Below are 17,925 nucleotides of genomic sequence, written 5' to 3' on the forward strand. Positions count from 1 at the left end.
CTTTGCAAATCTTGTCTGGCTTGTGCAATAATTCCCTTTCCTGAGGATCACCATGAAGACCCACACCTGATGCCATCCACTGGGTCACTGCAGAGTGGGTGTAGTGTGTTTGCAGGGCTCTTTTGTGCACAAGACAGAGACGCCAGCGATGTCCCCTGTGGCACCCTGGAAGGATCCGGAGGAGAAGTTGTTGAGGGCAGTGGTGACTTTGACAGCGACAGGTAAGAAGATGGCGCTCAGGCCAGCCGGAGCAGCTCAGCATCAAGGAGGCTGCAGATGTCCACAACTTCATGTCGAGTGACTCTGAGCCTCCGTGTGCACTGCTCCTCAGAGAGGTCCAGGATGCTCAGCCTCGGTCTGTAGACCCTGTGGCGAGAGTAGTGCCTTCTGCGACGCATCTCTCTCTGCGGTTGCCCTCCCTCCTGCTGTGCAGGTGGATGTGTCACAGCACTGTATAGGTGGACGGCGTGGCCGGCAAGGCTGGTGATGCTGTTCATCCTCCAATGAGGTCATGACTGCAGCTATGGCAGCCCCCATCCGCAAGATGTATGTTTGAGGGGGTCTGCAAGGTAGGTAAATGTGTCTGCACGCCGGGGTTCAGGTTCCAAGTTGGTGAATTTTAATGTTAGGAGGAGGGTGATGCAGGTCAAACTTTGTCCAAAGTGACAGAGTGGCCTCCTGCAATGAGAGAGGGACTCCCCCACACCTGTCAAATGGACCTTTGCAGCTCCCACTGGCTGGTGGCATTTCAACTGGGAGTGTTTCCTCCAGCACAGGAAACACGCTCTGTTGAGATGAAAATCCCACCCCTCCTAAAATATCATGTCAATCAAGTCTGCAAACGACCTGCACTATCTAAATAATTGCTTTAAATTGGATCCCGCCAGCTTTAATTGCCGAAGGGAGTCCCGCATACGGGAGCTGCGTGCGCATCTAAGCGCGTCATTGGGGAACCCAAAAGTGGGCGGGTTGGAGCCGGGCTCTGGACCCGCTCTGGGATTCCCCGATTTTAGCCACCCCCAACCACGAACGCACCCGCTCGGCCATCCTAAAATTGGCCCCAATGTCACAGGGCACTTCACAGAAAGGGGAGAGGAAAATATAAATTGATAAATAGAATTAGGGAATCAATATCAAGTCATGGTGAGAGTTGGAAGAGACAATTGAAAGCTTGGTTGAAAAGATGGGCATTAAGAAGGCCTTTAAAGGTGAATAGAAAAACACAGAGGCAAGGGGTTTAGGGAGGCAGTTCCAGAGATTAAGGTTGAGGGGGGCTGAAGACTGTCATCAATATGGGATGAAGGGTGGGGGAGATGCACAAACGGTCAGAGTGAGAGATCTGAAGAGTGTGAGAGGGAATATCAGGCTGGAGGAAGTTGCAGATATAGGGTGGTCTGAGGCCATGGAGGGAAAACAAGGATAAGGATTTTAAATTCTATGCGCTGGAGAACAGGGAGCCAACATAGGTCAGCTAGACAGGGGTAATGAGTGAGCAGGGCTTAGTGGGTGATAGGACATGTGTGTTGAGTTATGGGCAAGTTCGAGTGGAAGATAGAAGGCCAGCAAGGAGTACATTAGAGAAATTGAGTCTAGAAGTGACAAAATGATGGATGAAAGTTTCAGCAATGGTGGGGATGAGGTAGGAACAGAGGCAGGCAATGTTACGAAGGTGGAAAACATAGTAGCAACAAGAAATGAATTAACATCTCACTTTCTTCTAATTTTTTTTTTGTTAAAAAGGCAATTATCCCCAAAATGTAATCAGCCTTCATTAGGACGTGTTAAAACAAAGCAAAGTTACATGACGTTATGCAAGTGTAATTACGTGTCAGGCAATGGCTCCATTAGGAAACCTGGAAATTAACCTTTGGGACTCACCAGGATACCAAATGGATGCATCCAGTTTGTATCCAGGCAAGACCCAGATGCTGGTAAAAGTCAGCGCTGGCTGATCAAACAGCATTCTTTTTCCAGCTTCCAATCACCAATCCAGCTGCTCCCAGATGCTGATCTCCAGGTTTATTTATGATCCCTGACAAGTTTGTAATTCAGCTGAACAACACCATGATGTAAAGAAAGACCAAAATGTTTTATATTGAAAATAATCCCCTTCTGCCATGCTACCATTTCATATGAAGGCGTTGCTAGCTACTACATTTGTGGATCTTTGCTGCCTTTCTTAGTCTAGATTACTTTGACTCATGTATCTTAGATCAGGCTCATGGGCAAGTCCCAATTCCCAATACCTTCAAGAGTGTTTACCGTAGCCTCATGATCCAGGTAAGCTTTTGGTAATTCACTCACAATAACAAAACAGTAAACCCTGTCAGTTAATTGCTTTTAGTTTCTGGACTTATCCTAAGCCTCATTGGTTAGGCCTCATTTAAAATACTGTGTCCAGTGTTGGTCTCCTCACATGGTGGCTGATATTGAAGCTTTGGAAAAGATTCAGAGGAGGGTCACAAGAATGATTCTGAGTTTAAAATATCATCGCTACCCAGATAGGCGTAAAGAGCTGGGTCTATATACTTTAGAGAAGCGTAGACCCAGGCACGATTTGATTGAGGTCTATAAAATAATGATTGTGTGCATGCTGACCAATTATTTCAATTAGATAGGTTGGAGAGGACCAGGGGTCATGCATATAAATGATGCAAGGGAAGAAATAGGTTTGATGTTAGGCAGTTCTTCTTTTCCCAGAGAACAGTAGGCCTATAAAACAAGTTGTCAACTTGAGTGGGGAGTGCTGATTCACTGTAAGAGAAAAGTGGGCCGGTTCCTGGCTGGGGCAGAGATTGCATCATACAAGAGGTAGATATCAAATAACATGTCATGGTCACTGTGATTTCCTGGACTACTTTCGATTAACTAGAGGGATCGCAGAGGAATTTTCCAGATTTATATCCCTCTGATTGGCCTTGGATTTTTCAAAATCAGGTTTTTTGCCTCTCTCAGGAAATTACATAGCACCTAATGGGTAAGGAGTCTCTTGATGAGATGGCTACGGCATCACAACTGTGTGGGACAGGCTAGATGGACTATCTGGTCTTTTCCTGTCCAACGTTTCCGTATGTTCATACGTTCACAGGTTCTACCTTGTCTTCAGTGAGTGATTAGAGCATCATATCTTCAGATTTTGTTTTACTTTAAAACCATTAGGCAAATTTATTTAACAAATAAGTAACAGTCATATAATACATTTCTGTATTTACAGTAGAAAGTCTATTATCTAACTTAGCCAATAGGCAAGATAATGGAGTGCAACTCCAAGAACTAAGCTAATCCTTTACAATTATCTCCCAAATACACACCATTTCTTTCCTTTTTGAATTTCTTATCATTGTGGAAGCCCATGATAATCTAAACGACTTCTTTGAAGTTTCCAGCATTTCACGTTTAACTAGACATGCATTTCCAGGCTATCTCCTTTTCCGCCCCTAATTTTCCACCATTTCTGGCCTCTTGTAAGGATGAGCCTTGCATTGTCTTCGTTGAGTTCTACTACGTTTTTAATGTCCTTCTGTGACCTGCTGAGAGTATCCCTTATATCATCTAATAATCTTTTTGCTAATTTCCCCTTTTGTGATTGCAGTATCAGTGGTTTGCTTGTATTTTCCTTCCTCTTTAAAATGCTAGTTCATATCTTAGTTTTAAGTTTTTAAGAAGTACACTGCCTGAAACATTAACTTGTTTTATTCATGATAGATGCTGACTGGCCTGTTGTGCATTTTCAGCATTTGCTACTTTTTTCTTTTTATATCCTTATATTGTCTGGAACAATTTCCAGAAATTTACTCCTCAATATTAGAGAAGAAAGACCATAATAATCTCTTGCATTTTCACTTTCCAGCCAAAATTTCCAAATGTCTCTTAGCTCTATGATGAATTCTCCATATATACAAAGCAAGCTTTTTCTCTCTCTCATACTTTGCCTGCATGCTTCAGCCATTAAATACAAGACATTAAGAAAGGCATATCTTACAGTTTCATAGTTCATACCAATCTTAGGATCAACAAGAGAAAGTTGCAAGTGCTTTATTGCTAAGTGATCAGCATTTAGAGGAGACATCTGTGCTTCACTTATTGCTAATCATTTAAAAGCTCAAATAAAAGTATTGATATCATATCCTTCTTAAAAATGTTAAATTTAATTAGATTTAGTGAAATGAACCCCAGCAGCATTATGAGTTAAATGATCTGTACCCTCATTTACTAGACTCGTTATCGATACATGTTTCTGTCAGTTTAATAGCATAGCAATGCTTTTTTTCCTTCTCATTGCGTTCATAATGACAGTTTCTCCTTCTTGTTAACCTCAAATGCGTGTCATTCTCTCTGTTCCCATCTGCGTTGCTCTTTACCAATCTCATCTTCAATCAACAAATAGAGCATCACACCTTCAGATCTTGTTTTAGTTTAGAATCAATAAACAAAGATTTGTCATAAAAGAGGAACACCAAATAGCAGTTATATAACCACATAAGAAAGAGGAGCAGGAGTAGGCCATAAGGCACCTCGAGCCTGCACCACCATTCAATAAGACCATGGCTGATCTTTGATCTTAACTCCACTTTCCCGCCCAATCCCCATATCCCTTGATTCCCTTAGAGTCCAAAAATCTATCCATCAGAGCCTTGAATATATAAAATGACTGAGCATCCTCAGCCCTCTGGGGTAGAGAATTCCAATGATTCACGACCCTCTGAGTGAAGAAATTCCTCCTCATCTCAGTCCTGAATGTCAAATTCCTTATCCTGAGACTAGGTCCTCTAGTTCTAGATTCTCCAGCCAGAGGAAACAACCTCTCAGCATCTATCCTGTCAAACCCCCTCAGAATCTGACATGTTTCAATGAGATCACCTCTCATTCTTCTAAACTCCAGAGAGTCTAGGCCTATTCTACTCAATCTTTCCTCATGGGACAACTCTCTCATCCCAGGAATCAATCTAGTGAACCTTCATTGCACCGCCTCTAAGGCAAGTATATCCTTCCTTAGATAAGGAGACGAAAATTGCACACAGTACTCCAGGTATGGTCTCACCAAAGCCCTGTACATTTGCAACAAGACTTCCTTACTCTTGTACTCCAACCCCCTTGCAATAAAGGCCAACATGCCAGTTGCCTTCCTAATTGTTTGCTGTACTTGCATGTTAACTTTCTGTGTTTCGTGTACAAGGACACGTAAATCCCTCTGAACACCAACATTTAACAGTTTCTCACCATTTAAAAAATATTCTGTTTTTCTATTTTTACTACCAATTTACAGTAGAAAGTCTATTATCGAAGTCATGGAGTAAACATAATAATGAGGTCAACAACTCTAAGAACTAAACTAATCCTTTACAAATAATTTGCAAATCTATGCAGTGTTTCTGCTTTCCTTTTTGAATTTATCATCACAGTGGGAGCAAATAACCTACTTCTTGCAAATTTCAAACTGATTTTTCTTTCAGGAGTTTCAAATTAGCTGGTTTCTACATTTAATGAAACTCCAATTGATTCCTGAATTAAACAGAACACCCTTTTTATACCCCAGAAAAGAATTGACAAGACTTCCTGGATTTGAATTATCTGCCCATTCAAATTTAAAAAGGATGCGTCCGTTATGGACAAACTGAATCAATCATAGAGCATTGCTTAAGTTTGAATCATTCCTCTATCCAGGCTATAACTGGTAACATTTGCAACATTGTATTGGGAAGGGCTTGGTACAAATTTTAAGCTGTATTCAGTTGTTAAACTGCTTATGTACTGCAAAAAGCTAGCAAGAAATATAAAAATGGATTGTAAGAGCTTCTACAAGTATGTAAAATTGAAGAGAGGCTGAGACAGGAGAAATTGTAATGGGTAATCACGAAATGGCAGATGCGTTAAACAAATATATTGGGCTCGATATTAGCACCCGCTATTGGGTGCGTTCCTTGCGGGTGGCTCCGAATATCGGGGAATCCCAGAGCGGGTCGGGAGCCCAGCTCCAACCCGCCCACTTCCAGGTTCCTCACAGACGGGCAGCCCCCGCATGTGGGAGTCCCGCAGGCAATTAAAGCCGGCGGGGTGCCACTTAAAAGTATTTATTCTGGTATTTCAGGTCGTTAACAGACCTGATTAAGGAGATATTTCAGGAGGGGTGGGATTTTGCAATCAAATGGGACTGTTTCCCGTACTGGGGGAAACACTCCCAGTTGAAATGGACGTGTTGCAGCCATCAGCCTGTGGCAGCTGCAAAGGTCCATTTGACAGGTGGGGGGGGGGGGGGGGGAGACCCTCACTCATTGCAGGAGGCCACTCTGTCACTTTGGACAAAGTTTGGCCTCCACCACCCTCCTCCTAACAATAAAATTCACAAACTTGCACACTTACCCCGGGGTCCAGAAACATGTACCTACCTTGTGGACACCCTCAGATGTACATCTTCCAGATGGGGGCTGCCGGAGCTGCAGTCATGACCGCCTCGGAGGGCGAACAGCATCACCAGCCTCGCCGGCCAAGCCGTCCACCTCTGACACGTGGAGCTCCACAGCACAATGCTGTGACACATCCACCTGCATAGCAGAAGCGAGGGCAACCGCAGAGAGAGATGCGTCGCAGGGGGCACTACCCTCGCCACAGGGTCCACAGACCGAGGCTCAGCTTCCTGGACCTCTCTGAGCAGCAGTGCACACGGATGCTCAGAGTCACTTGACATGTAGTCGTGGACATCTGCAGCCTCCTTCATGCTGAGCTGCTCCCGGCTGGCCCGAGCACCATCTTCTTACTTGTCGCTGTCAAAGTCACCACTGCACTCAAGAACTTCTCCTCCGCATCCTTCCAGGGTGCCACCGGGGACATCGCCGACGTCTCTCAGTCATCTGCACAAAAGTGCCCTGCAAATACACCTACACCCACTTTGCAGTGACACAATGGGTGGCATCATAGAGTCATAGTGTCATAGAGTTATACAGCACGGATAGAGGCCCTTCGGCCCATCGTGTCCGCGCCGGCCATCAAGCCCTGTCTACTCTAATCCCATATTCCAGCATTTGGTCCGTAGCCTTGTATGCTATGGCATTTCAAGTGCTCATCCAAATGCTTCTTGAATGTTGTGAGGGTTCCTGCCTCCACAACCCTTTCAGGCAGTGAGTTTCGGACTCCAACCACCCTCTGGGTGAAAAAGTTCTTTCTCAAATCCCCTCTAAACCTCCCGCCTTTTACCTTGAATCTATGCCCCCTCGTTATAGAACCCTCAACGAAGGGAAAAAGCTCCCCAGCATCCATCCTATCTGTGCCCCTCATAATTTTGTACACCTCAATCATGTCCCCCCTCAGCCTCCTCTGCTCCAAGGAAAACAAACCCAATCTTCCCAGTCTCTCTTCATAGCTGAAGCGCTCCAGCCCTGGTAACATCCTGGTGAATCTCCTCTGCACCCTCTCCAAAGCGATCACATCCTTCCTGTAGTGTGGCGACCAGAACTGCACACAGTACTCCAGCTGTGGCCTAACCAGTGTTTTATACAGCTCCATCATAACCTCCTTGCTCTTATATTCTATGCCTCGGCTAATAAAGGCAAGTATCCCGTATGCCTTCTTTACCACCTTATCTACCTGTTCCGCCGCCTTCAGGGATCTGTGAACTTGCACACCAAGATCCCTCTGACCCTCTGTCTTGCCTAGGGTCCTCCCATTCATTGTGTATTCCCTTGCCTTGTTAGTCCCTCCAAAGTGCATCACCTCGCACTTTTCCGGGTTAAATTCCATTTGCCACTGTTCCGCCCATCTGACCAACCCATCTATATCGTCCTGCAGACTGAGGCTATCCTCCTCGCTATTTACCACCCTACCAATTTTTGTATCATCAGCGAACTTACTGATCATACCTTTTACATTCATATCCAAGTCGTTAATGTAGACCACAAACAGCAAGGGACCCAGCACCGATCCCTGTGGTACCCCACTGGCCACAGGCTTCCAGTCACAAAAACAACCTTCGACCATCACCCTCTGCCTTCTGCCACTAAGCCAGTTTTGTATCCAAAGTGCCAAGGCACCCTGGATTCCATGGGCTCGTACCTTCTTGACCAGTCTCCTGTGGGGGACTTTATCGAAGGCCTTACTGAAATCCATGTATACCACATCCACTGCGTTACCCTCATCCACACGCCTAGTCACCCCCTCAAAAAATTCAATCAAATTAGTCAGACATGATCTTCCCTTGACAAAGCCATGTTGACTATCCCTGATTAATCCTTGCTTCTCCAAGTGGAGACTAATTTTGTCCTTCAGAATTTTTTCCAATAATTTTCCTACCACTGATGTTAGGCTCACTGGCCTGTAGTTCCCCGGTTTTTCCCTACTCCCCTTCTTGAATAATGGTACTACATTAGCGGTTCTCCAGTCCTCTGGCACATCCCCTGTGGCCAGAGAGATTCTGAATATATGTGTTAGAGCCCCCGCAATCTCCTCCTTTGCCTCACACAGTAGCCTGGGATACATTTCGTCCGGGCCTGGGGATTTATCCATTTTTAGGCCTGCTAAAACCGCCAATACCAATCAGATGTGGGTCTTCATTGTGATCCTCAGGAAAGGGCATTATTGCACAAACCAGACAAGATTCGCAAAGACATGGCAGTAGTGGTGCCAATATAATAAGTGATGTGAGTTGGTCAGAAATGAAATATAAGTAACAACCATGACAAACCCTCAAACACCCTTGTGCATCCCCTTCATGCTCATGACACGTTTGCCTTACGCTGCCTACTGCACATATGTGATGCATGCCCTGTGGCTGCAGCACAGGTAGTGGCAGGTTGAGTGAGGCTGACTGTGAAAGAGATGCATGAGAGGGTGAGTATGAGATAGAGCCATGAGATGGTATGAGGATTGGGTTGAGTGGTAGTGGCGCGATGAGTACTGGCGAGGTGAGTAAGTGCAGGTAAGATGAGGATGAAGTTTGAGTGGGTGTGAGGGGTGATGTGACAGAGTAGTGTTGGCAGTGCAGAAGGAGGTGTGGGGTGGGGGTGGTGATGTGGCAGACAGAGTGTAGGGGAATGAGTAAGTGTACTCACTTTGGCTGACCGACTTAGGTCATTGCAGCGCCTCCTGCATTGTATGCAGGTGCACGATATGTCGGTGGTGCAGGTGACCTCCTCTGCCACCTCGAGCCAGACCTTCCTGGTGGCAGAGGCAGGCCACTTCCTCCCGCCCTCCGGGGGGAAGATCTCTGTCCTCCCCCTCCTCCTCACCCCATCTAATAATACCTGGAGTGAGGCATCATTAAACTGGGAGCAGCCTTCCCCCTGGGCTGCTCCATGCTGTATTTTTTCCTATTTGTTGCAGCATCTGTCAGTGGAGGACTGCCCCTTTAAATAGAGCTCCTCCAGCTGACAGAGCTTACTGCGCACGCGAAGTCCGCCCGACACGCAGCTCAGCAGTGGGGAACCCGGAAGACCAGGTAAGTGGATCCAATTAGGCTGCGATCGCGCGCGGGGCAGACTGATTTCGCCGGGTGCGTTACCCACGCGCCCAATAGAACCCCCCGCCGCGAACCCACAGCCCTGGCACTATCGAGCCCAATGGGTGGCATCAGTTGTGGGTCTTCATAGAGATCCTCAGGAAAGGGCATTATTGTACAAACCAGACAAGATTTGCAAAGACGTGGCAGTAGTGGTGCCAATATAATAAGTGATGTGAGTTGGTCAGAAATGAAATATAAGTAAAAACCATGACAAACCCTCAAACACCCTTGTGCATCCCCTTCATGCTCACGACACGTTTGCCTTACGCTGCCTACTGCACATATTTGATGCATGCCCTGTGGCTGCAGCACAGGTAGTGGCAGGTTGAGTGAGGCTGACTGTGAAAGAGATGCATGAGAGGGTGAGTATGAGATAGAGCCATGAGATTGTATGAGGATTGGGTTGAGTGGTAGTGGTGGGATGAGTACTGGCGAGGTGAGTAAGTGCAGGTAAGATGAGGATGAGGTTTGAGTGGGTGTGAGGAGTGATGTGATAAGTAGTGTTGGCAGTGCAGAAGGAGATGTGGGGTGGGGGGCGGTGATGTGGCAGACGGAGTGTAGGGGAATGAGTAAGTGTACTCACTTCGGCTGACCTACTTAGGTCATTGCAGCGCCTCCTGCACTGTATGCAGGTGCGCGATATGTTGGTGGTGCCACTTCCTCCCATCTGTCCGAGCCTGCATGCAGCAAGACCTGGACAACATCCAGGCTTGGGCTGATAAGTGGCAAGTAACATTCGCGCCAGATAAGTGCCAGGCAATGACCATCTCCAACAAGAGAGAGTCTAACCACCTCCCCTTGACATTCAACGGCATTACCATCGCCGAATCCCCCACCATCAACATCCTGGGGGTCACCATTGACCAGAAACTTAACTGGACCAGCCATATAAATACTGTGGCTACGAGAGCAGGTCAGAGGCTGGGTATTCTGCAGCGAGTGACTCACCTCCTGACTCCCCAAAGCCTTTCCACCATCTACAAGGCACAAGTCAGGAGTGTGATGGAATACTCTCCACTTGCCTGGATGAGTGCAGCTTCAACAACACTCAAGAAGCTCGACACCATCCAAGATGAAGCAGCCCGCTTGATTGGCACCCCATCCACCACCCTAAACATTCACTCCCTTCACCACCGGCGCACTGTGGCTGCAGTGTGCACCATCCACAGGATGCACTGCAGCAACTCGCCAAGGCTTCTTCGACAGCACCTCCCAAACCCGCGACCTCTACCACCTAGAAGGACAAGGGCAGCAGGCGCATGGGAACAACACCACCTGCACGTTCCCCTCCAAGTCACACACCATCCCGACTTGGAAATATATCGCCGTTCCTTCATTGTCGCTGGGTCAAAATCCTGGAACTCCCTTCCTAACAGCACTGTGGGAGAACCGTCACCACACGGACTGCAGCGGTTCAAGAAGGCGGCTCACCACCACCTTCTCGAGGGCAATTAGGGATGGGCAATAAATGCCGGCCTTGCCAGCGACGCCCACATCCCGTGAACAAAAATAAATAAATAAATAAATCTGATGGGGAGAAGATCTCTGTCCTCCCCATCCTCCTCACCCCATCTATTAAGACCTGGAGTGAGGCATCATTAAACCTGGGTGCAGCCTTCCCCCTGTGCTGCTTCATGCTGTAATTTTGGCTCCTTTCTGCAGCATCAGTCAGTGGAGGACTGCCCCTTTAAATAGGGCTCCTCCAGCTGACAGCCTATGATGTGGCTGTGCAGTCCGCCCGCTGCACAGCTCAGTCGACCCCCCGCTGCCAACCCGCCTCCCTCCTAAAATCGAGCCCAAAGAGTCTGCAAAGGGATGTGAACAGGTTAAGTGAGTGGGCAAGAAGGTGGCAGATGGTGTATAATGTGGGGAAATGTGAGGTTATTCACTTTGGTCGGAAGAATAGAAAAACAGAACATTTTTTAAATGGTGAGAAACTATTAAATGTTGGAGTTCAGGGAGACTTGGATGTCCTTGTACAAGAAAAACAAAAAGTTAACATGCCGGTACAGCAAGCAATTAGGAAAGCAAATGGCATGTTGGCCTTTATTGCAAGGGAGTTGGAGTACAAGAATAAGGAAGTCTTGCTGCAATTGTACAGGGCTTTGGTGAGACCTCACCTGGAGTACTGCGTACAGTTTTGGTCTCCTTATCCAAGGAAGGATATACTTGCCTTAGGGGCAGTGCAACGAAGGTTCACTCGATTAATTCTTGGGATGAGAGGGTTGTCCTATGAGGAGAGGTTGAGTAGAATGGGCCCATACTCTCTGGAGTTTCGAAGAATGAGAGGTGATCTAATTGAAACATATAAGATTATGAGGGGGCTTGATAGGGTAGATGCTGAGAGGTTTTTTCCCCTGGCTGAAGAGTCTAGAACTAGCGAGCATAGTCGCAGGATAAGGGATCAGCCATTTAAGACTGAGATGAGAAGGAATTTCTTCATGCAGAGGGTTGTGAATCTTTGGAATTCTCTACCCCAGAGGGCTGTGGATGCTGAGACGTTGAGTATATTCAAGTCTGAGATAGATAGATTTTTGGACTCTAGGGGAATCAAGGGATATGGGGATTGGGAAGGCAAGTGGAGTTGAGGTCGAAGATCAGCCAAGATCTGATTGAATGGTGGAGCAGGCTCGAGGGGTCGTACGACCTACTCCTGCTCCTATTTCTTATGTTCTAAAGCAAGCCCTATTTTTTGGTACACTGGTCAATACCTGTAATAATAAATTATTTTAATCACCGCTGCATGCTGTCATTCAAAGATTATGGATTTTTAATTTAATATAAGTGTTTATAAAGCACTCAATTTATTGTTACTTGGTCCACATGAATCTAAGGTTTTCAGCTCCATGGTGTACAAAAATTTAAGGTGACACCTTCAATGTGTCCTATTTAAAACTGACCAAAAGAAGCTTTCACAAAAAAACAATTAGGATGGTAGAGACTGTATTTGAATTACCTTTTCTACAGATGTGTAATCAGGTGTGAAACTGATGAATTCCTCTACAATTAGCTGTAGCAATCCTGTTCTTCTTTCTGCTTCAGCTTTCTTCTTATCTTTTGCAGTAACCAGATCAAGCATATCCAAAGCCAATTGCACAAAGATTAACTTGAGAGAGGCCAGCTTCCTCATTAGAGGCAAACTTAAATTTGTCATCTGAAAACAAACATTAGACAAATAATTTCAAGAAATTAACAAAATGCTATCTTTTTTAAGTCAGGCAATGTGAATAATAACAACACTTTTTAAAGTAACTATTAATTGAAATCTGAATCCCTTGCATAGTCATAATAAAAGAAAGAAAGAACATGCATTTATGATAGTTTATGATATCTGTCTCTGTTTACCACGCCATGAATAAAATTGACACATCCACAGTTTTCCTGGCTGGTATGGAGAGAATACAGTAACATGAAAAGGTATGGTATTAAAAAAGGATATTTGACTTATCAAGCCTGCTTTTTCAACAGATCAGATATAATCTATCTTCTCGAAGGTCAGCTGATATGGCTTGCATTTAAATTTTCTTTATCACTCTAAACTAGACTCTCAATATCGTTGTTTCAGTAGCAGTTTTCCTTTTGTGTCATACTGATCCTAAAACATCAACGTTTTTCTATACAACTTCAGACCATAAGACGTCAGAATGGAGATTGAGAATGGGAGAAGGGTCACGGAGGAGGTGATGTAATGGGCTTTAACTAAACTTGAAAGCAAGAACATTGTACTGTGAGTTGGGAGATGAAGAAGGTAGGCATCTAGTGGGTTGAACTGGCTGTAATGTGTGCATCATCCACGACAATGTTATCTCGATGATTGGCCATGAGTATGTTCAGGTTAATTTAAACCTTAATAAATCTGCAAGCATTTGACTGTGTGTGAATTAAGTCTTGGCATCCAGTGCACTAGATATAGCAAATGCTATGGGCCCCAACAACATCCCGGCTGTAGCGCTGAAGACTTGAGCTTTAGAACTAGCTGCGCCTCTAGCCAAGCTGTTCCAGTACAGCTACAAAACTGGCATCTACCAGACAAAGTGGAAAATTGCCCAGGTATGTCCTGTCCACAAAAAGCAGGACAAATCCAATCTGGCCAATTACCGCCCCATCAGTCTACTCTCAATCATCAGCAACGTGATGGAAGGTGTCGTCGATAGTGCTATCAAGCAGCACTTACTCACCAATAACCTGTTCACCAATGCTCAGCAACCACTTGGCTCCAGACCTCATTACAGCCTTGGTCCAAACATAGACAAAAGTGCTGAATTCCAGAAGTGAGGTGAGAGTGACTGCCCTTGACATCAAGGCAGCAATTAACCAAGTGTGGCATCAAGCAGCCCTGGTAAAATTACAATCAATCGGAATCAGGGGGAATACTCTTCCGTGACTGGAGTCATACCTAGCACAAAGGTAGTTGGTAGTGGTTGTTGGAGGCCAATCATCTCTGCCCCAGGACATCGTTGCAGGATCTCCTCAGAGTAGTGTCCTATGCCCAAGCTGCTTCATCAATGACCTTCCCTCCATCATAAGGTATGAAGTGGGGATGTTCGCTGATGATTGCATAGTGTACAGTTCCATTCTCAACCCCATAGATAATGAAACAGTCCATGCCTGTGTGCAGCAAGACCTGGACAATATCCAGGCTTGGGCTGATAAGTGGCAAGTAACATTCATGCCAGACAAGTGCCAGGCAATGACCATCTCCAACAAGAGTCTAACCACCTCTCCTTGACATTCAACGGCATTACCATCGCCGAATCTCCCACCATCAACATCCTGGGGGTTTCCATTGACCAGAAACTTAACTGGACCAGCCACATAAATACTGTGGCTACAAGAGGAGGTCAGAGGCTGGGTATTCTGTGGCGAGTGACTCACCATCTGACTTCCCAAAGCCTTTCTACCATCTACAAGGCACAAGTCAGGAGTGTGATGGAATACTCTCCACATGCCTGGATAAGTGAAGCTCCAACATCACTCAAGAAGCTCGACACCATCCAAGATAAAGCAGCCTGCTTGATTGGCACCCCATCCACCACCTTAAACATTCACTCCCTCCACCACTGGCGCACTGTGGCTGCAGTGTGTACCATCTACAAGATGCACTGCAGCAACTTGCCAAGGTTTCTTCAACAGCACCTCCCAAACCCGTGACCTCTACCACCTAGAAGGACAAGGGCAGCAGGCACATGGGAACACCACCACCTACACATTCCACTCCAAGCCACAAACCATCCTGACTTGGAAATATAATCGCTGTTCCTTCATCGTCGCTGGGTCAAAATCCTGGAACTCCCTACCTAATAGCACTGTGGGAGAACCTTCACCACACAGACTGCAGCGGTTTAAGAAGGCGACTCACCACCACCTTCTCAAGGGCAATTAGGGACGGGCAAGAAATGCTGGCCTTGCCAGCGACGCCCACATCCCATGAATAAATAGAAAAGAACAAGACTGCGGCGTTTGAGTGTAATATATATATTAAAAAAATCACATTCCTACCAAGTCCCTTCTAAAGATTGTATAGCCTGGAATATTTAGGTCCCAATCATGCCCAGTTTGTAGCCAGGTCTCTTTAATGACTACTACATCATACCCCTTAAGCTGAATTTGTGCTTCTAACTCACTTGTTTTATCACTTATATTGCATTTATAGTGATCATTTGGCCAGGTCTCGGGTTGAGCATTTTAAGCAGCTGATCACTATTTCAAAAGGTGACCTGCTAGTAAGATCAGCTGTACTGCAGAACTAATTTATCAACTAATTTACCAGCTCAGAGCTTCCCCCAGGCCTGACCTAACACAAACCTAAGATGGGTCATTTTAGAAGATTACCTTCTATATAAGCTATTTGACTTCAAAATTTGTCTTGCATTAGAATATCACAGGCTTCCCAGCTAAAGAGGTGAGCTCTAAAAGCAGTCTGTACTCATCTCCAGCAATCCACTTGGCAGCTCCACTGAGATCAATGTTGGGAATATAAAGGTCAAATAGATTGTCTTGGCAAAGCTTGAAGTGATAGAGATTATATTGATGAAATAGTCTTCTAAAATAACCCATCTTGGGTCTGTAGCAGATCAAACTAGTGTATAGGGAAGCTGTGAGGTAGCACATCAGTTGATAAATCAGTTGTGCAACAAACAATACTAAATTGGCTTATGATTGGCTAACTGGCATGCCTAAACAATAGTAGCAGCACTAAACTGATCAATATAACCAACTTTTGCTGATCAGTGCAAATGGTCGAAAAAAACAAAACCATATGCAATTTGGTTTTGGAAGCTGTGGCTTGCGCACTATAGTGCTGAGTCAGCAATCCTGTGCACTGGGAGAGCAGGTGCATAGAGGAAGCACTGAACTAAGTTCACACCTTGCACCAATTTATTTCTCGGTTACAATTTAATGCTTAGTGAGCCTGAAACATTGGTGCCCATTTTGTGGACTAGCGTCATTTAGGCCACATTTGATGCAAAAATATCTGAATACCTAACATTATTCTGCAGGGCTTAATCTGGACTTGCTATTTCTTCCTTATGCATGCATTTGGAATGGAAGCAAGGGAGACTCCATGGGTGCAGGAGCTCTTAAATAGCCATTATATATTTCTCAACCAATACTTCGTATGAACACTGCTCTTTTCAGGGGGAAGCCTGACCATGAAATTAGCTGTTTTCAACAAATAATAATGAACTGGAAATGGCAGCGATCAGCTACTCCAGTCAAAGGATTTTAAAATAAGAACAAAGTTTTTCTTCTGAACCCCAAGAATATGATACAGCCTAAATTTCATTCCAAAGCTGTTTTATTTTCCATATGATATATGACAGTCATGTTATTGGAAACCTATAAGTGCTTAGAATACAGTCAGGTTTACCAGGGCTGCCAGTCCAACAATGCAACAATCAACTGAAGATGGCAGCAGTTTTGTTATCGCACGTCAAAACAAAACAAGGGGGCGATGAAAGATTTCTCACATTAAGCAACATGAAGTACCAGTCATATTGTAATAACTTTGCTATTAAAACAGAAGATAAATCCAACGTATGCTACATACTCATTGTTGTGGTTGAGATTGTTTCTGAATACACAATTTTAAGTTACATAAACAAAGATCTGTCATTGAAAATCTGTTGTCTTTTACCGCTTTAAGTGGCAACAAGCTCATCAAGTCACTGAAAGCCTCTTCTTCAATCAAGATGGCCTTTTGTATTAGTACGTATGCATCTAATAGATGACCATGCTTTATCTCCTCTTCTTCGCTGTACTTAGCGAGCGTGCTTTGGGATAAAGAAAGTTGCAATAAAGCAGAGTCCAGATCTAAATAAAACCCTTGATCTAATGCTAATGCTTCCACTTTTCTCTCCCCCCACCCCCAAAAGAGAAAGTTAAAAATGAGTGCAATGTTCAGTGGGGGAAGGTGGCATGGTCATATAAATGTAGAGGTTATATTTACAAAAATAAAGACTATTGTAATTATTTTTCTGACCTACACTCTACATACATTCAATTTTTGGAAGTATATAAACAGCTGCAGGAAAAAGTTGCATGTAAATGAACATACTTTAATATACCAACATGTTCTGTCATCATTTCCACTGCTTCTTCTCTGTGTCCATATTGCAGCATAATATTTGCAAACTGTTCCATTTTAGCACAAGCTGAAAACAGCATTTCCATATTCTCAGGTCTCTTTAGATCAGAATCATCTAATGCTTTTATGGACTCTATTTCAATGGATGTCAACCTACAATAGAAAAACTACTTTAATAAATAATATACACAATAGATATCTAATAGGTCTTGCTTTGAAAAAAAAAATACATATGACTGGGAAAAAAGGAATTCTAAAGGATATACAAGAGGGCATACTAACAACTTAAAGCTAAAATCAAGCAAGAGTTTAACAAACCTATTGGGGGTAATTTGACCTTCACCGTTTGGACAGTAAACTGGTGGAAGAGCACGGCCCCCCCATTATAGAACCTGCTGGTTTTCAATTCCACAATGGCAAGTGATCTGCTCCACCACCTAAGGGAAAATTATCCCCATTGTGTGCAGAACGTATCAGAAAACAAACCTGAGGTCTCAATTATAGATTATCTAACAACAGTAAAGCTAGCTGGAATGTTGCACACTTCTTAAGTAAACAGATTTTGGGCCCAAAAATCTGCAGGGGTTCTATTTGTCTCTTGCCACTGTTATGGTGGGAGAACAGCAGAACCCAGCGGAAAACAGCAGAGACTCAGTTGGGCAGGTCTCTGCCTTTTGCTAGATTTTCTGACATGACTTGTAAGGGGTGGTACTTCTACCTGCCCCTTATAATGTTAATGTCATTCAGATTGTTGGAGCTAAGAGCAGGACTCTTTAAGCCGAGAGTTCTTGCTTCCCTGGCTCATTCAAGACACGATATAGCACTGGAAACTAATACGCCAAGTGAG

The 17,925-nt window shown here is 44.7% G+C and overlaps 1 protein-coding gene across 1 annotated transcript in view; it reads right to left on the bottom strand.

Moving 5' to 3' along the window:
• LOC137340238 (cilia- and flagella-associated protein 46) overlaps positions 1-17,925 on the bottom strand; it is a 303,329-nt gene that overhangs the window by 98,298 nt on the left and 187,106 nt on the right. The window contains exons 39-41 of the mRNA XM_068002660.1: positions 17,049-17,231; positions 16,629-16,764; positions 12,447-12,644 (exon numbers count right to left, since the gene is read on the bottom strand). Of these exons, the coding sequence (XP_067858761.1) occupies positions 12,447-12,644; positions 16,629-16,764; positions 17,049-17,231 (517 nt within the window). The remainder of the gene's footprint in view (positions 1-12,446; positions 12,645-16,628; positions 16,765-17,048; positions 17,232-17,925) is intronic.

The sequence above is a fragment of the Heptranchias perlo genome, chromosome 21 (genome assembly GCF_035084215.1).
Source record: "Heptranchias perlo isolate sHepPer1 chromosome 21, sHepPer1.hap1, whole genome shotgun sequence".
Classification (NCBI taxonomy): domain Eukaryota; kingdom Metazoa; phylum Chordata; class Chondrichthyes; order Hexanchiformes; family Hexanchidae; genus Heptranchias; species Heptranchias perlo.